The sequence below is a fragment of the Bufo gargarizans genome, unplaced genomic scaffold, assembly GCF_014858855.1.
Source record: "Bufo gargarizans isolate SCDJY-AF-19 unplaced genomic scaffold, ASM1485885v1 original_scaffold_845_pilon, whole genome shotgun sequence".
Taxonomy (NCBI): Eukaryota; Metazoa; Chordata; class Amphibia; order Anura; family Bufonidae; genus Bufo; species Bufo gargarizans.
Genome location: NW_025334725.1, coordinates 81,286 through 103,682, shown reverse-complemented (window position 1 = coordinate 103,682; position 22,397 = coordinate 81,286). Strand labels below are relative to the sequence as shown.

Sequence of the window (22,397 nt, the reverse complement as noted above, 5' to 3'; positions counted from 1 at the left end):
TGGTGCAGAAGTTCATTCACAACTACCCCGACATGTCAGAGCTGCTGCATAAAGTGCGGGCCGTCTGTTCGCGCTTCCGGCGTTCACATCCTGCTGCTGCTCGCCTGTCTGCGCTACAGCGTAACTTCGGCCTTCCCGCTCACCGCCTCATATGCGACGTGCCCACCAGGTGGAACTCCACCTTGCACATGCTGGACAGACTGTGCGAGCAGCAGCAGGCCATAGTGGAGTTTCAGCTGCAGCACGCACGGGTCAGTCGCACTACAGAACAGCACCACTTCACCACCAATGACTGGGCCTCCATGCGAGACCTGTGTGCCCTGTTGCGCTGTTTCGAGTACTCCACCAACATGGCCAGTGGCGATGACACCGTTATCAGCGTTACAATACCACTTCTATGTCTCCTTGAGAAAACACTTAGGGCGATGATGGAAGAGGAGGTGGCCCAGGAGGAGGAGGAGGAGGAGGAGGAAGAGGGGTCATTTTTAGCACTTTCAGGCCAGTCTCTTCGAAGTGACTCAGAGGGAGGTTTTTGGCAACAGCAGAGGCCAGGTACAAATGTGGCCAGCCAGGGCCCACTACTGGAGGACGAGGAGGACGAGGATGAGAAGGAGGTGGAGGAGGATGAGGATGAAGCATGGTCACAGCGGGGTGGCACCCAACGCAGCTCGGGTCCATCACTGGTGCGTGGCTGGGGGGAAAGGCAGGACGATGACGATACGCCTCCCACAGAGGACAGCTTGTCCTTACCCCTGGGCAGCCTGGCACACATGAGCGACTACATGCTGCAGTGCCTGCGCAACGACAGCAGAGTTGCCCACATTTTAACCTGTGCGGACTACTGGGTTGCCACCCTGCTGGATCCACGCTACAAAGACAATGTGCCCACCTTACTTCCTGCACTGGAGCGTGATAGGAAGATGCGCGAGTACAAGCGCACGTTGGTAGACGCGCTACTGAGAGCATTCCCAAATGTCACAGGGGAAGAAGTGGAAGCCCAAGGCCAAGGCAGAGGAGGAGCAAGAGGTCGCCAAGGCAGCTGTGTCACGGCCAGCTCCTCTGAGGGCAGGGTTAGCATGGCAGAGATGTGGAAAACTTTTGTCAACACGCCACAGCTAACTGCACCACCACCTGATACGCAACGTGTTAGCAGGAGGCAACATTTCACTAACATGGTGGAACAGTACGTGTGCACACCCCTCCACGTACTGACTGATGGTTCGGCCCCATTCAACTTCTGGGTCTCTAAATTGTCCACGTGGCCAGAGCTAGCCTTTTATGCCTTGGAGGTGCTGGCCTGCCCGGCAGCCAGCGTTTTGTCTGAACGTGTATTCAGCACGGCAGGGGGCGTCATTACAGACAAACGCAGCCGCCTGTCTACAGCCAATGTGGACAAGCTGACGTTCATAAAAATGAACCAGGCATGGATCCCACAGGACCTGTCCGTCCCTTGTCCAGATTAGACATTAACTACCTCCCCATAACCATATATTATTGGACTCCAGGGCACTTCCTCATTCAATCCTATTTTTATTTTCATTTTACCATTATATTGCAAGGCTACCCAAAGTTGAATGAACCTCTCCTCTGCCTGTGTGCTAGGCCTAAATATATGCCAATGGATTGTTGCAGTGGTGGCTGACGTGAAGCCTCATTCTCTGCTATGACATGCAGACTGATTCTCTGGTGACATGAAGCCAGATTGTCTGTTACGGGACCTCTCTCCTCTGCCTGGGTGCTGGGCCTGAATTTATGACAATGGACTGTTGCAGTGGTGGGTGACGTGAAGCCTGATTCTCTGCTATGACATGCAGACTGATTCTCTGGTGACATGAAGCCAGATCCTCTGTTACGGGACCTCTCTCCTCTGCCTGGGTGCTGGGCCTAAATTTATGAAAATGGACTGTTGCAGTGGTGGGTGACGTGAAGCCTCATTCTCTGCTATGACATGCAGACTGATTCTCTGCTGACATGAAGCCAGATCGTCTGTTACGGGACCTCTCTCCTCTGCCTGGGTGCTGGGCCTAAATTTATGAAAATGGACTCTTACAGTGGTGGGTGACGTGAAGCCTGATTCTCTGCTATGACATGAAGACTGATTCTCTGCTGACATGAAGCCAGATCCTCTGTTACGGGACCTCTCTCCTCTGCCTGGGTGCTGGGCCTAAATATCTGACAATGGACTGTTGCATTGGTGGCTGACGTGAAGCCTGATTCTCTGCTATGATATGAAGACTGATTCTCTGCTGACATGAAGCCAGATTGTCTGTTACGGGACCTCTCTCCTCTGCCTGTGTGCTAGGCCTAAATATATGCCAATGGATTGTTGCAGTGGTGGCTGACGTGAAGCCTGATTCTCTGCTATGACATGCAGACTGATTCTCTGGTGACATGAAGCCAGATCCTCTGTTACGGGACCTCTCTCCTCTGCCTGGGTGCTGGGCCTAAATATATGAAAATGGACTGTTGCAGTGGTGGGTGACGTGAAGCCTGATTCTCTGCTATGACATGCAGACTGATTCTCTGGTGACATGAAGCCAGATCCTCTGTTACGGGACCTCTCTCCTCTGCCTGGGTGCTGGGCCTAAATTTATGAAAATGGACTGTTGCAGTGGTGGGTGACGTGAAGCCTCATTCTCTGCTATGACATGCAGACTGATTCTCTGCTGACATGAAGCCAGATTGTCTGTTACGGGACCTCTCTCCTCTGCCTGTGTGCTAGGCCTAAATATATGCCAATGGATTGTTGCAGTGGTGGCTGACGTGAAGCCTGATTCTCTGCTATGACATGCAGACTGATTCTCTGGTGACATGAAGCCAGATCCTCTGTTACGGGACCTCTCTCCTCTGCCTGGGTGCTGGGCCTAAATATCTGACAATGGACTGTTGCATTGGTGGCTGACGTGAAGCCTGATTCTCTGCTATGATATGAAGACTGATTCTCTGCTGACATGAAGCCAGATTGTCTGTTACGGGACCTCTCTCCTCTGCCTGTGTGCTAGGCCTAAATATATGCCAATGGATTGTTGCAGTGGTGGCTGACGTGAAGCCTGATTCTCTGCTATGACATGCAGACTGATTCTCTGGTGACATGAAGCCAGATCCTCTGTTACGGGACCTCTCTCCTCTGCCTGGGTGCTGGGCCTAAATTTATGAAAATGGACTGTTGCAGTGGTGGGTGACGTGAAGCCTGATTCTCTGCTATGACATGCAGACTGATTCTCTGGTGACATGAAGCCAGATCCTCTGTTACGGGACCTCTCTCCTCTGCCTGGGTGCTGGGCCTAAATTTATGAAAATGGACTGTTGCAGTGGTGGGTGACGTGAAGCCTCATTCTCTGCTATGACATGCAGACTGATTCTCTGCTGACATGAAGCCAGATTGTCTGTTACGGGACCTCTCTCCTCTGCCTGGGTGCTGGGCCTGAATTTATGACAATGGACTGTTGCAGTGGTGGCTGACGTGAAGCCTGATTCTCTGCTATGATATGAAGACTGATTCTCTGCTGACATGAAGCCAGATTGTCTGTTACGGGACCTCTCTCCTCTGCCTGGGTGCCGGGGCCTAAATATCTGAGAATGGACTGTTCCAGTGGTGGGTAACGGGAAGCCAGATTCTCTGCTATGATATGAAGACTGATTCTCTGCTGACATGAAGCCAGATTGTCTGTTACGGGACCTCTCTCCTCTGCCTGGGTGCTGGGCCTAAATTTATGAAAATGGACTATTACAGTGGTGGGTGACGTGAAGCCTGATTCTCTGCTATGACATGAAGACTGATTCTCTGCTGACATGAAGCCAGATTGTCTGTTACGGGACCTCTCTCCTCTGCCTGGGTGCCGGGGCCTAAATATCTGAGAATGGACTGTTCCAGTGGTGGGTGACGGGAAGCCAGATTCTCTGCTATGGAACCTCTCTCCAATTGATTTTGGTTAATTTTTATTTATTTAATTTTTATTTTAATTAATTTCCCTATCCACATTTGTTTGCAGGGGATTTACCTACATGTTGCTGCCTTTTGCAGCCCTCTAGCCCTTTCCTGGGCTGTTTTACAGCCGTTTTAGTGCCGAAAAGTTCGGGTCCCCATTGACTTCAATGGGGTTCGGGTTCGGGACGAAGTTCGGATCGGGTTCGGATCCCGAACCCGAACATTTCCGGGATGTTCGGCCGAACTTCTCGAACCCGAACATCCAGGTGTTCGCTCAACTCTACTAATAAGGTCCCCCATAGTGCTCTTAGTAGAAATAAGGCAGATCTATATGTCCCTCCCATAGAGCCCCCAGTAGTAATAAGAATGCCTAATGTCCCCTGGATTTATAATACCCCTACAGTGCCCCCAGTATTTATACTGCCCCCTACTGTTATAATGGTCACCCTGAAGTGCCCCAGTATTTATAATGCCCCCTGCAGTGCCCCCCTGTAATTATATTCCTCTGTCCACCATAAAGGCCCATGTAAATAACATCACACCATCTCTCCTGCCCCCTCGAAAATACAGTCCTATGTAAATAACATCACTCCAATCCAAATCGGAGCATGGGAGCGTCTGATGTTAGATGCTAGGCTCCGCCCCCCTCCCCCTGCTGCTCGCTGGTTATCCGGCCTACCCGCTTGCTCCCTTCCGATGGGTTTGCCAGGGATGCTGATGGTGATGTAGACGCTGCCTGTCCGGTCTGCTCGCTTGTTCTCACCTTGAAAACTGGAAGAATAGTGGGGACCCATTGTATTCGAGGAAAAAACGTGTCGGGGAAATAATCCTGAATGATCGTGAACGGCGATCACTTAAATGTTTGGTGAAATCAAATTATAGATAAACAACAGTAGAACTCAGGGCTATGTTTAATAGTGAAAGTAAGAGCATTTCCACACGCACAATGCGAAGGGAACTCAAGGGGTTGGGACTGAACAGCTGTGTAGCTGTAAGAAAACCACTAATCAGTGAGGAAAACCAGAAAAAAAGGCTTAAATTTGCTAGGGAGCATAAAGATTGGACTCTGGAGCAATTGAAGAAGGTCATGTGGTCTGATGAGTCAAGATTTAACCTATTCCAGAGTGATAGGCGCATCAGGGTAAGAAGAGAGGCAGATGAAGTGATGCACCCATCTTGCCTAGTGCCTACTGTACAAGCCTGTGGGGGCAGTGCTATGATCTGGGGTTGCTGCAGTTGGTCAGGTCTAGGTTCAGCAACAGTATGTGCTCCAAGAAAGAGGTCAGCCGACTACCTGAACATATTGAATGACCAGGTTATTCCATCAATGGATTTTTTCTTCCCTGATGGCACGGGCATATTCCAAGATGACAATGCCAGGATTCATCGGGCTCAAATAGTGAAAGAGTGGTTCAGGGAGCAGGAGACATCATTGTCACACATGGATTGGCCACCACAGAGTCCAGACCTTAACCCCATTGAGAATCCTTGGGATGTGCTGGAGAAGGCTTTGTGCAGCGGTCAGACTCTACTATCATCAATACAAGATCTTGGTGAAAAAATAATGCAACACTGGATGGAAATAAATCTTGTGACATTGCAGAAGCTTATCGAAACAATGCCACAGAGAATGCGTGCCGTAATCAAAGCTAAAGGCGGTCCAACGAGTGTGTGACCTTTTTTTTTTTTTTTTGGTGCCGACTTTTTTTTTGGGGAGGCATCCATCGGAGGGCGCTGCACTGTACAGCACAAGGGTCTCAGCACAAGGGTCTCAGCATACGGGCTGGGTGTATGTAAATTTATTGTGTGTTCCCAGCAATTATGGTCATTCTCATTGCCACGTTTAAGTAAAATAATGTTTTGGCAAAAGCGAGTGTTGGGGTTGCTTTCTTCATTTGTGACTTTGCTGTATCCTGGGGAGCCAACCCCGGTACACGGCTTACAGTTATATGTGCATGGCTATAGAACTACTTGTATACCAAGGGCTGTTATAGTACACATCATAGAACATGTCATTGGACAATCAGACAATAATATGTCATTTAAAATATTAATTCTTCTTTCTCCTAGTTGTCGAAAACATATGGCGACTTCTTTACTGTGTATGAAGGGAGCCAGCCGGTTATTGTGCTATGTAGTTATGACGCCATCAAAGAGACTTTTATTGACAAAGCAGATGAGTTCAGTGGACGAGCCTATTTTCCTTCGTTCTTTGACTTTACCAAAGGAGATGGTGAGTATTGCATCGGGTAGGCCTGTTCCCGCTGTGTTAGATGTTGGCTCTTCCTTTCATCTCAGTGGATGATTATTTTGCCACTTCCTTTCTTATCGAGGTTCCAGGAGAAAATTGGGATAGTGATGGTCCTAGTCAATATATAGTAACATTTATAAGGCTGAAAAAAAGACAGTTGTCCATCCAGTTCAGCCTGTTTTCAGATCCAGAGGATCCAGATGATCCAGAGGAAGGCAAAAAAAAATAATAATGTAGGTAGAAGCAAATTTTCCTCATTTTAGGGGAAAAAAATCCTTCCTGACTCCAATCAGACAATCAGAATAACTCCCTGGATCAACAGCCCATCTCTAGTAGCTATAACCTGTAATATTATTGGCAATACTGTGCTATTAAAAACTACAAAATGTCCTTCTGTAGCAGTCAGCACAGATAGATAAAGCTCCTACATATGGATAGGGAGCACACTGACAGTTTACTGCTGCTGTGAGTGGAAGATGATATTTGAAGAGAAGTCTTCATGGTAATAGCAGGTAGAATTAGGATAACAGTATGGCAGTGATAGGCTTAGATACAGATGCTCACAGAAGTACATTTCACTAATTAGTGTGATATGTGAGTCACTACTCAAGTAGTGACTCAAGTAGTAGTCAAGTAAGACTGTTTGCTTTGCTAAAAGTCCAAACAAGGAGGACGTTAAGGAGCCAGAACAGGAAATAGAAGATATGGAGTGACTTAAAATAATTATCCATAAAACCATCCAGGAATTTTCTGTTACAGAAAAGAATCTGATGGTAGTGTAATTTTTTTTATTGCATTGCACAGATTTTGCATTCAGTAGTGGGGAAAAATGGAAGGCGCTGAGACGTTTTTCCGTGCTAACACTGAATAATTTTGGAGTTGGAAAACGCAGCTTCGAGGAGAGGATACGTGAGGAAGCCGGGTTTCTGTGTGATGTGCTGAGGAAAACAAATGGTAAAGTTTATTCATTTTTTTAAATGATTATTATTAGAATGTTTTTCCTATAATTTTTACTTTTAATCCTCTAGATTGGTCATGAGTATCTGATTGATGGGAGTCTAATACTCAGGACCCCCGCTGATCAGCTGTTTAAGAAGGCAGCAGTAGCACCATGGCCTTCTCCAGCTTTTCCTAGACCACGTGATGTCATGTTCATTGGTCACGTGGCCTAGGTGCAGCTCAGCCTCAGAAGTGAAAGGGGCTGAGCGCGAGCAGAGAGAAGGCCCCGGTGCTTCTTCAAGAGCCTCTGCCTGCTGAAACAGACTTTCCTCATGGGTCCTGGGTGTAGGACTAACTGTTGTTCTATACTGTGGTCAAAATTACACTTTCATACAGCTGCTTCAATAATCATGCTATACTAAGCCACTATCACCACACAACAAAAAATATATTGTTGTGCCTTACAAGTAAGTACCGCCACACAGTGGTAAAACAGTACCAACATACAGTGAGCAAAGAACTGTTTTATACATAATGTACTATAATAGCAATGTAAAGTCTATGTATTACAGCTATATGGGGCACCCGATTCAGCAGAAGCAGCTGATATACCCTATGCCGTCGCATAACATTGACTGATTTTTTTGACCACCATAAACTCCACACTTCTATAAATCTTATGTTTGAGGATCAGCTATTATCAAGAAAAGGCCTTGTTACTCCACACAACTATTTGGAAAGCCACGCCAACACATTGCTCTTGTGTATATTGAGTTTTACCTATTGATTGCCTTTTTTTAAATTATTTTAGGAGCTTCAATAAATCCCAATTACCATATACTACGTTCTATGTCCAATGTGATTTGCTCCGTGGTGTTTGGTAGCCGGTTTGATTATCAAAATGAGAATTTCCAAAATCTGGTGAAATGTGTTCAAGACAACTTTGCTCTCATGAGCACACGCTGGGGACTAGTAAGTAACATTTTAGATTTCAGGAAATCTCAAATACTTGACATTTTAGATTTAGTTCTCATGCACTTAGCATAGACTTGGGCACCAGGCCTATGGTTTTGCCATATGGTGCTTCTGTAACAACTCTTCCTTGGTTCTTTACTTTCTTGTTTCATTACTACATTGCAATAGTAGACTGAATTTACATGTACAAAACAGTAAAGGAAATGAACAATTATGGGTCAAAATTTACATAACATTCAAAGTCTGCAAACAACTAAGTCTTAATGGGTATAACACTTATTCCCCCCTTACAATTTGATGTTCTCCTCTTTCTGTTTCATTGTCTCCAATTGTGTACCCCACTTTTTTGTCCCAGTATATCATTCCCCATTTTCTTGGGAAGCGCCAGCGCTGCCCCATTGTTGCTGCTGTCTTGAAGCCCTGCCAGCATCACTGGTCACTGGGAAACAGTGGTTCATGGATGCCAGTTTGAAGATACCTGGCATCAGCCATAGTCTATGCACGGCTCAACACTGATGATGGTTTTTCTGTGCAAGAATGGACCAGTAGGAGGACATATTATGTGAAGGCGCTGGCATACATACAGGGGTCACAGGGGTTGCAGTTGCGACCGGGCCCGGCTTTCCAGGGGATGCCCCCTAGGCCGCTAGCAGGGGCCCCACTGTACTCACATGTAATAGAGCACTCTGATGGGGCCCGGCATGAAGTACAGTGGCAATTTTGGGCCCCATAAGAGTGCTCTATGCCTCCATTACATGTATAATATGGGGGGGGGGGGAGAAGAGGGAGGGAGCGCACACTAACTCACACACACCTGGCCAGGCATGAAGCAGGGAAACCTCTCTGCTCCCTGCTTCACTGATCTTCAGAGCTCAGGAGCTCCCCCTGCTGTCCCTACATCGCGCTGCTGGCTGTGGGAGGAGAGCTGAAAGCCTGGAAACCTGCCTTCAGCACTGCCAGCAGAGTGTTGAGTGTGGGAGCCTGTCATCAGGGAAGAAGGTAAGTTTGTTTTTTTGTTTTTTTCTAACGCTGCAGGGGGGGGGGGGGGGTGATGGGCACATTTAGAGTGAGCGGGCACAAAAGTGGGCATCTCTACTGAGCACCTTATCTGCCATAACTAATTTGAGTGGGCACCTAATCTGGCATAACTACTGTGAGGGGGGCACATATGAAGTCATAACTATGAGGGGGCACATATGAAGGCATAACTACTGTGAGGGGGCACATATGAAGGCATAACCACTGTGAGGGGCACATATGTGGGCATATCTAATGTGAGGGGCACATATCTGGCATAACTACTCTGAGGGGCACATATCTGGGCATATCTACTTTGAGGGGGCACATAACTGGGCATACATACTGTGAAGGGGCACATAATTTGGCATTACTACTGTGAGGGGCACATAATTTGGCATTACTACTGTGAAGGGGGCACATAATCTGGCATTACTACTGTGAGGGGACACATAATCTGGGCATAATTACTGTAAGGAGACACATAATCTGGCATTACTACTGTGAGGGGGCACATATCTGGGCATTACTACTGTGAGGGGGCACATATTTGGCATTACTACTGTGAGGGGACACATAATCTGGCATTACTACTGTGAGGGAGGCACATATCTGGGCATAACTACTGTAAGAGGACACATATTTGGCATAACTACTGTGAGGGGGCACATATCTGGGCATAACTGCTGTGACAGGAACAAAGGTGGGCATAACTACTGTGAGGGGCCACAATGTGGGCATTAGTACTGTGTGGTAGCACTTAGGGGAAATGTCCTAGATTACCCTGCTATACATTGGCATGGCTCAGTCTTACAGGCCAGCACAGCGGCCCCTTCTGGTGATTTCACAGGGGCAGTCAGCCCTTCCTTATGTGATTATTCTTTTTTTCTCCTCACAGGGACCTTGTTCTGGATCCAGCGGACATCACGCCGAGGCCAGTGACACCCTGGATGTGGTAGGACCAGATTTTATTAGGACTGGGTGAGTGTAGCCATGCATTGGGCTTAGGGCTCTTTAACACGAGCGGATCCTGTGCGGGTAATCCACTGCGTGAAAGAGAGCCAAGCCCCGTTCCGGACAGCAGAGACACGGAGCATTAACATGATTGATAATGCTCCATGCCTCTCTGTGACCTTTTTACTACAAAACCACAGTGAGATAAAGTTGTCACCGCGATTTTTTAGTAAAAAGATCAGGGTCAATCATGTTACTGCTCCGTGTCTCTGCTGTCCAGAATGGGGCTTGGCACTCATTCACGCAGCGGATTAGCCGCACGGAAAGAGCCCTTAGTAACAAAATCTGCCGCTTCTTTGTAAAAATGGGGGGGGGGGGCAATCCAAAGTTTGCACTGTGGCCAATAACACTATAGTTGCGCCACTGGTAGGAGCGGTAGTGGGGGGTGGGTGACGGGGAGGGGGCCCCATGGATCAGTTTCGCACCGGGGCCCCATGGATTGTGTGTACGCCACTGTGTGAAGGGATAATTAAGAGCATTTGCTCTAGAAAACTGGTGTACATTGCAAAATAAATCCACTCCAGCTCCTGGGGAAAGTCAATTTCAGTTCTGAAGCATGGGTTGCCTGACATAAGTCTCAAGCCAGCACAATGTCAGTACACAAAGCAGGTCTTAATAAATCTTCCCATAAGACTCTTGACTGATCAGTGTGGGCAGAAAAAAGATCTGTCAAGAGGTGGACTGAGTGGTGTACAGAGTGACTAGCTGTCCTGAAACCAACTAAAAGGCCTTTCCTCCTAAGCATATGGTGTAAGTGGACTAGTGGGCCAAAAGGTACAAGTTCAAAAGCACAGTATGATTCTTCCTCCTCCAAAACGAAGTGAAGTTTACCAGAGTTTGCAAAGGGTTCTCCAGGACTACAAAAAGATGGCTGCTTTCTCCCCAACACATCACCACACCTGTTCATGGGTTGTGCCTGGGATTGTCCCTTTAACACTATGGAAATGTCAGGAATCCTGTATTGTGCGCTACTGTTCTCTGCTACTGCAGTTAATATTGATGACCCCTGCTTCTTCACATGTATATACGTAGTATTGTGAGACACTTCATAGTTTATTTATACTTTTTTGGTTATTGTTCTTATTTTAGCTTTATAACATATTCCCAAATGTCATGAAATACTTACCTGGACCTCACCATAAAATCATGGAAAACTTTAAATACATCACAGACTATATCAACAAGAGGATGGAGGAAAACATGAAGACTTTGGACAGTAATAACCCAAGGGATTTTATAGACTGTTTCTTGATCAAAATGGAGAAGGTACAAACAAAGTCAAATGACTGATAGATGTTCTCAAGCACTACTATCTATCATTGCATCTTTTTCTCCACATCTTTTCTTTAAACACAGGAAGGGAAGAATAACGAAGCATTCTTCAATCCCAATACATTGGTGATGTGCTCTATGGTCTTGTTCTTTGGTGGGACAGAATCAGTCAGCCTTACTCTGAGATATGTATTGTTAAACCTCATGAAACACCCTGAAATAGCAGGTAGACTGCTTAATGTTCAACATCTGAGAACCTTAAAAAAACATTATATATTAAAAAATGTTTTTTTTTTTCTTCATTTTTCCCCCAGAGAAGCTTTACAGGGAGATAGACAATGTAATTGGCCAACGACCACCAAATTTTGAGGACAGACTTAATATGCCTTACACAGAAGCTTTCATAAATGAGGTCCAGAGATATGGCGATGTAGTACCCTTGAGTCTTCCCCATGAATTGACCGTGGATGCTGAGATTCGCAATTACAAATTGAAAAAGGTAAACATTTACTTTGGGCTAAGGAACAATGACAATGCAAAAAGTTTACTGATCAATTACTTTTCAATATATTCTTACCCATAGGGAACAGCTTTCATTCCCGTGCTGACGAGTGTACACTTTGACAAAGCAAAGTTCAATAATGCTGAGAATTTTGACCCCAAAAACTTTTTGGATGAAAATGGTAAAGTTCTAAAGAAAGATTCCCTTATGCCATTTTCCGCAGGTGAGTATGAAATTGAACCAGATGCAAAATTGGGTGGATTATACGATTATTGAGGACCTGCCCACTCTACTGAACTTTTTTAGTGAACACTTGAATTCCCCTGTAAATTATAAATTTTGAAGTACTTTGCTGTGCCTTCCTCTGTAATTTTGCTTGTCAATATCAAGTGTCTCACACAGACATTCTCAGCACAGATTGGACAAGTGTTATTGTGTCAGAATACATGGCGGATTAACCAAGGGAAATGTTCTCTATGACCTTCCCTTTCTTCTTTGCAGTCCTCATAGGGACTACTTAATACTGCATTCTTTCAGTACCTTCAACTTCAACATGCTTTTTAATCCACAGTTTAGATCCCCTCTAGGAGTCATTGGTTTATACCACACTTTGGTCTCCTGACTTGGTGAAGCCACACATTTATGAGTTATTATACTTTAGTGTAACTAAACAATTTGATACAGTCCTAGCTAAACGGATAGAGGATCTACCCAGGCTGAGTGATAGGGACTGAGAGTAAGTTGTGGATTCCTCTCTACCCATTGTTTTAGATGCTCGTCTTAATAAACCCCTAAACCGGCGGTGTAACCGGCCTCTTCATAACTTTGGTGTATCCACCCCCAGTTCTAAATGTAAGACAGTTTCCAAGCTGTCTTGCATTTAGACCTTTTTCTACTCCTGAAACAGGCGTATTTCAGCTTAATTCATGACCCCCCCAAGTTTCTCTCCATCAATGTGCACACAGTTCCCCTTTTTTTTTAAAGTTGTTAAAAGGAAAAACTAAAATTTTGCATGGACATAAGTATTCACACTCTTTGCTATGACAGTTGAAATTTTGCTCTTGGGGACCTCCAATTTCTCTTGATCATCTTTAAGATGTTTTTACACCTTGATAAGAGTCACTTGTGCTAAATTCAGATGATTGGACGTAATTTGAAAAGACACAGCCCTGTCTGTATAAGGTCTCACAGCTGACAATGCATATCAGAGCAAAAATCAAGCCATGAGGAGGAAAGAACTGCCCATAGAGCTCAGACACAGGATTGTGTGGAGACACAGATCTGGAGAAGAGTACCAAAAAAATTATTCTGCACTGAAAGTTCCCAAAAGCACAGTGACCTCTAGTGATGGACGAACATCGGCCAGGACGATTTGCGAATGCAATCGAGTGAGCGCGATCAAATGTTCGCGAACCGCAAGTTCTCGGCGGGCCCAATTTATTTTAATGGCAGGCGAACCTGGAAAACCTTTAGGTCATATTTGCAGCCACCAAATACTTACTAGAAGTGCACAAATAGTCCCACAACATGGACAGTGACATACCAGAGGGAGATCAATGACAAAAATTCTCACTAAAAATATTTATTTTAATCAGGGGCTATTTTATGCGTCTTAAAGGGGAATTCTCAGAAATGCCCTGCTGGAGCATTGAAAATTTTTATTTTAGGCCACAGGAGTACGGGCCCTAAAAATGAAGCATTCACCTGACATAAAAGAAATTATGATTATGTGGCTCGAGGTACCTTATGCAGTCAATAGATAAAAATTTTACTGTAGCCCACTGGAGTACAGGCCCCAAACATTAGGCATTCACCGTACAGAAAAGATCAAGTGATTATGTGGCTGGAGGTATATTAGACAGTCATTGGATAACAATTTTACTGCAGGCCAGTGGAGTACAGGCCCCAAACATTAGGCATTCACCATACAGAAAAGAACAAGTGATTATGTGGCTGGATTTACATTAGGCGGATTAGACGGTCATTGGATACCAATTTTACTGCAGGCCAGTGGAGTACAGGCCCCAAACATTATGCATTCACCGTACAGAAAAGATCAAGTGATTATGTGGATGGAAATATATTAGTTGGCCCTTGGATAACAATTTTACTGTAGGCCAGTACAAATACATGTCAAATACATATGTTTAAAGGAACTAAAAATATAAAATTGGATTAAAAACATGGCTAACAAAATCACCCTCTTGGATTTCTCAGAGGCCCCAAAAATTAGGCATTCACTGTACAAAAAAGATCAAGTGATTATGTGGCTAGATGTATATTAAATGGTCATTGGATATCAATTTTACTGCAAGCCAGTGGAATACAGGCCCCAAACATTGGGCAATCACCAGACAGAAAAGAACAAGTGATTATTTGGCTAGAGTTACATTAGGCGGTCACTGTATAACAATTTTACTGTTGGCCAGTTAGATTACAGGTCCCAAAAATTATGCATTCACCGTACAGAAAAGATCAAGTGATTATGTGGCTGGAGGTATATTAGACGGTCATTGGATAACAATTTTACTGCAGGCCATTGGAGTACAGGCCCCAAACATTAGGCATTCACTGCATAAAAAGGTTCACCAGTGGACAGTAAAAGTTATGTACCTGACCTGCCCGTGTTTGCTAGACCACGTGTCTGTGGTCAGATGTATCTTGGCACCGACACTGTGTGCCAGAGACACACTCACTTGCCGCTGAACATTGCCATATAGCCCCGGATGCCCTTCTGGGAGAAATATTTCCTTCCAGGTACCTTCCATTGCGGTGTGCCAATGGCCACAAATTTTCTAAAGGCCTCCAAATCCACCAGTTTATATGGCAGTAGTTGGCGGGCTAGCAGTTCCGCCAAGCCAGCGGTCAGCCGTTGTGCAAGAGGGTTATCCTGGTCATCATCTTTTTACGCTCGAACATTTGAGCCACGGAAGCTTGCCTTTTGCCAGATGAACGCGATGACGGCACAGTGGAAGGTGGAGTGTAGGACAAATGTGAGGAGAGAGGAGAAGGAGAAGAGGCAGGACGTGGAGCGCCGGAAGTGTGGCTTTGTGGGTTCTGACAGTGTTGCTCCCACTGAGCTTGGTGATGGGAGACCAGGTGCCTAGTTAAGTGTTGGGCTTACTGCGACTTATGCGTTGACAGCACAAGCTGCAGATGGCAACACTATTGTCAGCAGTAAAAAAAAAAACACACTGCGGAGCCATGCACCAGATGTGACCTTGTATGGTGGATGGCTCGCTCCAGATACACTTGCAGTCTGCTTTTTGCCTGCTGTGCACTATGAGTTCTGCCTACTTCTCCTCCTTCTACCCCCTGTCTGCTGCTCTGTCTCTCCCTCTGAACTCCCCTCCTCTTCCTATCTTGTGGGCACCCACGTGACATCTATCGACACGTCATCATCGTCACCTTCACCACCACTGACATTAGAGATCTCAGAGTAGGCAGCAACAGCGGGGACATCCGTCCTTGGGCTGATCTGGGTACTGTCGTCATACCGCTGGGTGGCAGCCATTGCTACCACCTCTTCCTGATACGATGCCAAGAATGGCTGCGCATCGGTAAGGTCTGGGAATGGATGGGTGGTGGTGAGGAGGGTGCAGATATAGAACCCCATAATGAGTATTTTGTGGAAGCTGGTATATCAAACCCCTTAATCAATAGTTGGTGGAAGCCGATGTATCGCAGGCCTCAAGCTATATTTGGTGGAAGCTGGTATATCAATCCCCTCTATCAGTATTTTGTGGATACAGGTATATAGAACCCCTTAATGAGTATTTGCCGGAAGCAGGTATATCAAACCCCTTAATCAATATTTGGTGGAAGCTGGTGTATCGCAGTCCTCAATCAATATTTTGTGGAAGCTGGTGTATCACACTCCTCAATCAGTATTTTGTGGAAGCTGGTATATCAAACCCCTTAGTCAGTATTTTGTGGAAGCTGGTATATCGCACCCCTTAATCAGTTTTTTTGTTGGGCAACAGGTATATCACACCAGTTGCAATTAGTTATTCCAATAGCGTTTGTCCCTCTATCTAGCTGTGGTATCTCAGCTTAACCGCACACAACTGCTGCATAATAAAAATGCACTATAATATACTTTCTATGTTAGAAGTTATATTATAGGTATATTACACCCCTCAATCATTTTTTTTGGGGGGGGGGGGCGGGCAACAGGGTCACACCAGTTGCAATTAGTTATTTCAATAGGGTTTGTCCCTCTATCTAGCTGTGGTATCTCAGCAGAACCGCACACAGTCTGTCCCTGCTCAACACAGCAACCTCTCTCGCTGTCCTGTTCCACCTGATGGATGTGTCATGGGTCAAAGTTCGGCACAATGCAAAATAATATGGCACCGGCGGACATCGCCAAATGTTTGCATGTTCGGCGAACCGCGAACGAGCAAAGTTCGCAGCGAAACAACCTGCGAGCCAATCGCAAGGCCATCTCTAGTGACCTCCATAATTTTGAAGTTGAAGAAGTTTGATACAACCATGACTCTTCCTAAAGCTGGCCAACCCTACCAAACTAAGTAATCAGCAGAGATGGGTCTTGGTAAGAGAGGTAACTAAGAACCCAATGGTGGCTCTGGATGAGCTCCAAAGATCCTGAAAAAACTTCCAGAAGGTCAACCATCATGGGCTTTATGGGAGAGTGGACATAAAGAAGCCTCTCCTCAGTAAAAGGCCCATAAAAGCCCATCTGGAGAAATGCACCTAAAGGACTTTTTTGTGAAAAACAAAATGCTCTGGCCTAAATTCTACACGGTATATTTCGAACAAAAGATGCACTGCTCATTACCTGCCTAAAACCATCCATACAATACAGCATGGTGGTGGAACCATCTTGATGTGGGTTGTTTTTGAGCAACTGGGACAGATAGACTGGTCAGGTTTGAGGGAAAGCTGATTAGAGGAAAGTACAGAGATATTTATAATGAAAACCTGATTCAGGGTCCTCTGGACCTCAGACTGGGTCGAAGGTTCACCTTCTAACAATTCAATGATGCTATGCACAAAGCCAACACAACATAGGGGTGACTTGGGGAATACCCTGTCAATGTCCTTGAGTGGCCCAGCCAGTGCCTTGACTTGAACCCAACTGAATATCCTGAATATCCCAATTAAACACAGGCAGTCCACATCCAGCCTTGAGAGTATCTGCAGAGAAAAATGGCAGAAAACCCCCAAATTCAGGTGTGCAAATCTTGTGGCATCATACCCAAGAAGACTGGATGCTGTAATCGCTGCCAAAAGGGCTTCAACTAAGTCCTGAGTAAAGGGTCTGAATACTTGTGTCAATGCAATATTTTAGTTTTTCATTTTCAATAAAGGAGATTTCAAACATTCTGCTCTGTTTGCAGAATGATGGGGAAAACTTGATTTAGTTGTTATTTTAGCACAAGACCCCAACATAAAATGTGAAAAAAGTGAGTGTCTGAAAACTTTCCAAATGCACTGTATAAGATCATATATACATATTGTGACACCAATGCAGGATTGGTGGTGGAAGGGAGGTATATATCCCGAAGATTTACCTCCTATGTGAAGTAGCAGGTGAAAGACTCTCACCCTTTCACCACCAATCCTGCATTGGTGTCACAATATATAGAGCATATACAGTATATCACCTATTGCAGATACTCCTTTATGTATTCACTAACATGTCTTTTTAGGAAAGAGAATTTGCCCGGGCAAGAACTTGGCACTTATGGAGCTCTTCATTTATATCACAACACTATTGCAGAACTTCACCTTCAAGTCACCCGTGCTACCTGATGAGATCTCAGTGGCTCCAGTTGCAATTGGACTTGGAAATATCCCTCCCAGCTTTGAGATAATATTCATACCCCGTACAGGTTCTCAAGCGTAACATAATAATGTCATAATTGGTACGGATATGTGCGATCATGTGATTTGGAAGACGTTCATGAGTTCAGGAATCAACTTGGTGACAGGGAAGAGTCAAAATATTCCAATTCTCACTTAAAGTGAGTCTGTCACCAAAATGTCATCTTGTGCGCTGCTTACATAGTGCTGTAGTACAAATAAACATGATGTAAATGGTACCTTTGTTATTTTCTTCCATTGTTCATAGACAGCAAAAATGTGGTTTTATTGATATGCAAATGAGGGCTCGTAAGTGCCCAGGGGTGGTGTTCGGACAGTAAGTGCCCAGGCAGCTCTACCTTCTCCGTGCATAACTTCTCCCTAACCCCTCGTCTGGCTCGCCCCCCAAAATCCCTACATCATGCTGTTGAGTGGCAGAGATCCCGCTTGTGTGCAGTTCGCTGCCGGGCCCAGCGCCAGCTATCCCTAGCAGAATGCCGTTAGCTGGCGCATGCGCACTGCTGGGAGTGAGGCTGATTCCCACAGTGGTCAGAACAGAGCACATGCCCAAGCCGGGTGGTTAACTGTTCAAGCACGGCATCTACAGGGGTTACAGGGCGGGCCAGATGATGGGTTATGGAGGAGTTATGCGCGGAGAAGGCAGAGCGGCCTGGGCAGTTACTGTCCATCCAGTTCAGACAATCAATTCTGATTCAATCAGGCAATCAGAATAACTCCCTGGATCAATGACCCCTCTCTAGTAACTATAGCCTGTAATATTATTACACTCCAGAAATACATCCAGGCCCCTCTTGAATTCCTTTATTGTACTCACCATCACCACCTCCTCAGGCAGAGAGCTCCATAGTCTCACTGCTCTTACCGTAAAGAATCCTCTTCTCTGTTTGTGTACAAACCTTCTTTCCTCCAGATGCAGAGGATGTCCCCTCGTCACAGTCCTGGGGATAAATAGATGATGGGAGAGATCTCTGTACTGACCCCTGATATATTTATACATAGTAATTAGAGCTCCCCTCAGTTGTCTTTTTTTCTAAAGTGAATAACCCTAATGTTGATAATCTTTCAGGGTACTGTATTTGCCCCCATTCTAGTTATTACTTTAGTTGCCCTCCTCTGGACCCTCTCCAGCTCTGCTATGTCTGCCTTGTTCACAGGAGCCCAGAACTGTACACAGTACTCCATGTGTGGTCTGACTAGTGATTTGTAAAGTGGTAGGACTGTGTTCTCATCACGGGCATCTATGCAACCCATTATCTTATTGGCCTTGGCAGCAGCTGCCTGACACTGGTTTCTATAGTTTAGTTTGCTGTTTACTAAAATTCCTAAGTCCTTTTCCATGTCAGTGTTACCCAGTGTTTTAACATTCAGTAAGAACTGGTGACATGTATTTTTCCTTCCCATGTGCAGAACCTTACATCTGCCACTTCTCTGCCCAAGCCTCCAATCTATCCTGCAATGTATTGCAGATTCACTCTGTTCTTATGGGACCCTGCCAGCTGCAGGCCTCCATAAGAAAATCAGCTGTAATAGGCTAGCTTTCTTTAGAGACCCAGGCTATTGCAGGCAATGAAAGGCTTCTCTGATCTCAGCATGGGGAAGCCGTTCTGGCCTCAGGAGTGAGCACTCCCTGGGAAAGCTGCCTTAGATGCTGTGAGCATCTCATGGGTCAAATGTCTGCAATTTACATTATCTCCAATGTCAGACATTAGTCCCGGGTGCCTACTATTTCACACAGTAACACTCCCTGGGAAACAGTGGTGTACATAGAGAAGTAAGGGCCCCATAGCAAGAATCAAACCAGGCCCCCACACAGGACAGAAGGGTTTCTGCCTAAACCTTTTTCAATGACCCTTGGGCCATTTTTCCACTGCATCATTTGTTAAAAGTTGTTCATTTAGAGGGTAGAGTCCTGACCGAGTTTTCACCTCCAGTACAAGAGGAGAAAATCCCAACTAACACTGGGCCCCCTCTTGTCCTGGGCCCCATAGCAGTCACATGGACTGCCGCTATGGTAGCTACGCCCCTGCTGGGAGAGCTGCCTAAGATGCTGTGGACATCTGAGGGGTAAAATGTCTACAATCGGCATTATCACCAATCGCAGACGTTAGCCCCAGGTGTCTGCTGTGTAAAACAGCAGGTACCTGGTGGCTATGGGACTCTCTCTGCTCCCACCACCTGTAAAGAGATGACATCCACTGTTTATGCTGTTATTGTACATGTTGTCATTGACAGGTTTAAATAAGGGGTTAAATAAGGGAAGGTAAAAGAGATTCTAAAATATTTGATCAATTAAAAGGTGATAGAGAGTAGATTTCCTTGGCAATAAATATACAAATCTTCATAAATTAAAGTTGTAACCAGCTAGAGAGGATACCATTGCTTTTATAGGAATTGTGCAACTTCTAAAGCTGGCCATACACATTAGATAGAAGTTGGTTGATAATTGAACAGCAGTTGAACAAACAATCATCTGGTGAATGTTCGTTCAGCAGACATGGCCATACATATTTTACTCCATATTGGCTGATGCAGTTGTTTAAACGAGTCATACATTTTTAATGAAACTGGAGGGTGGGCACTTTCTGACAAAACTGTCCCATTAAAGGGATTATGGAAAAAAAATAAAATCAGACAGTACATGACAGTCTCATTCTAACAAAGCTAGAACCAGCCCTGTACTTCACATGGATCCAGAGATGTCCCCAATTATCGCTCCACATGTTCTGCATGATTTATTTCAAGCTGGCAGCTCAGGGGCCGTCTTTTCTCAAAGGGCTTCTTATGTCTGCTGCAGCTGGGAGCAGTTGATAGATGGAACTGAGCATGTGCGTCCACCTCAGTGAGCAGGACAAAGAAATTAGAAAAAGAGCAACTAACAGGTGCCGCTATAAAGGCATATTTTATTGAATAACTCAGTAGCTATACAAAATTTTTAATTACATGCCATTATAAAAGTATTCAGATCCGGGTGCTGGTTAGAAAACTTTAGAATATTATTTGTGGGACAACCCCTTTAAGGAAGATCTGAACAGTGCCAGCCATGGCTAAAGAGAAGCTTGGCCTGCCCACTCCATTACACAGATTGCAGCCGATAAAAGACATGGTGTAGGCGAAGAACATGGAGAGAAGAGTTGGGCAACATTTTAAATATAGTATGTGAGTTTTTTTAATTAATTTTACAGATTAAGACAGAATGTATGCAGACCTCAAAGTGCACCCTTGCAAAACCTAGTATGCCCCTCCAAGTGATATTTCTGAAGAATTTACAAATTAAATTGACAAAACTTTAATAATAAAAAGTAGCACTCTACTTCACTTTACCTTTATCTGAACAATACATTTCTTAACATATTTGCACCAGATAACTGGCATACATTAATAATTCCCCCCATACAGCTTTAAAGCCTGTGCTTCCCTTTAGCACATAATAAAGTTGTCTGCCTGCTGCCACCACTAGGTGGAGCTTGGTACATAAGAATTTATACACATACTATTGAGCTCAGTGGTGGCTGTCAGATACTGCTATGTATTTATGCTGGGAACAGAAGATGGAGTTCACTGCAGGGCCCTCTCTCTCCCCGGCCTCCTAAGAAGCCGTATTGTCTGCCTCCATGGTGAGAAGGTCACTGGATTAAGAGTGTCATTCTGAAGTATGATATTGTGTTAAAATAGAGCAGGTCTTTCTATTATTCATTAAAGAGGTTGTATGGACAGTAAAATTTTCTTAAAAAATATTTTTTATGTTTTTTTCTGAACGTATTTCCATAATATAGACTTTTGTAAGGTAAAATGCATTTTTTAAAATTAATCCTTTAAAATCTTTTTTTTTTTTTTTACAACTTTTCATTACTCCCACTATGAGACCATACAATAGTTTCATCTCTATTATAATACGGTGATATATTTCTGTTTTGCAGTGTATTTTGGCTGTCATTATAATCTATATAAAATAATCTAACTATGCATAGTTTACTTTAAAGTTTACGGAAAATTATAATTATGTTAGGCCGGGTTCACATCACCGTTATGCATTTCGTTATTGTTTTCCGTTATAACATCGTTCATCCATAAGACGCAAATCAAAACGGAATCCTTTAAGATGCATTCGGTTTTGATCTGTCAGAATAGAAGTCTATGGGCAGCATAACGGATTCGTCTGGTTTCCGTTATGCAGGATGGAAAAAAAAAAGTCCTGTCCTGCATAACGGAAACCAGACGGATCCGCTATGCTGCCCATAGACTTCTATTATGATGGATCAAAATGGAATGCTTCTTAGGGCTCTTTCACATCTGCGTTATTGTCTTCCGGCATAGAGTTCCGTCGTCGGGGCTCTATGCCGGAACAATACTGATCAGGATTATCCTAATGCATTCTGAATGGACAGTCCGTCCTTCAGGATGCATCAGGATGTCTTCCGTTCCGGAACGGAACGTTTTTTGGCCGCAGCAAATAGCGCAGCATGCTGCGCTTTTTGCTCCGGCCAAAAATCCGGAACACTTGCCGCAAGGCCGGATCCGGAATGAATGCCCATTGAAAGGCATTGATCCGGATCCGGCCTTAAGCTAAACGTCGTTTCGGCGCATTGCCGGATGCGACGTTTAGCTTTTTCTCAATGGTTACCATGGCTGCCGGGACGCTAAAGTCCTGG

At 44.9% G+C, this 22,397-nt stretch overlaps 1 protein-coding gene across 1 annotated transcript in view; it reads left to right on the top strand.

Moving 5' to 3' along the window:
* LOC122924140 (cytochrome P450 2F2-like) overlaps positions 1-17,990 on the top strand; it is a 54,893-nt gene extending 36,903 nt beyond the window's left edge. Inside the window, exons 3-10 of the mRNA XM_044275072.1 lie at positions 5,999-6,161; positions 6,984-7,133; positions 7,930-8,090; positions 11,214-11,390; positions 11,481-11,622; positions 11,711-11,895; positions 11,980-12,121; positions 17,574-17,990. Coding sequence (XP_044131007.1) covers positions 5,999-6,161; positions 6,984-7,133; positions 7,930-8,090; positions 11,214-11,390; positions 11,481-11,622; positions 11,711-11,895; positions 11,980-12,121; positions 17,574-17,770 — 1,317 coding nt within the window. The 3' untranslated portion in view covers positions 17,771-17,990. The remainder of the gene's footprint in view (positions 1-5,998; positions 6,162-6,983; positions 7,134-7,929; positions 8,091-11,213; positions 11,391-11,480; positions 11,623-11,710; positions 11,896-11,979; positions 12,122-17,573) is intronic.
* The last annotated feature ends 4,407 nt before the right edge of the window (positions 17,991-22,397 follow it).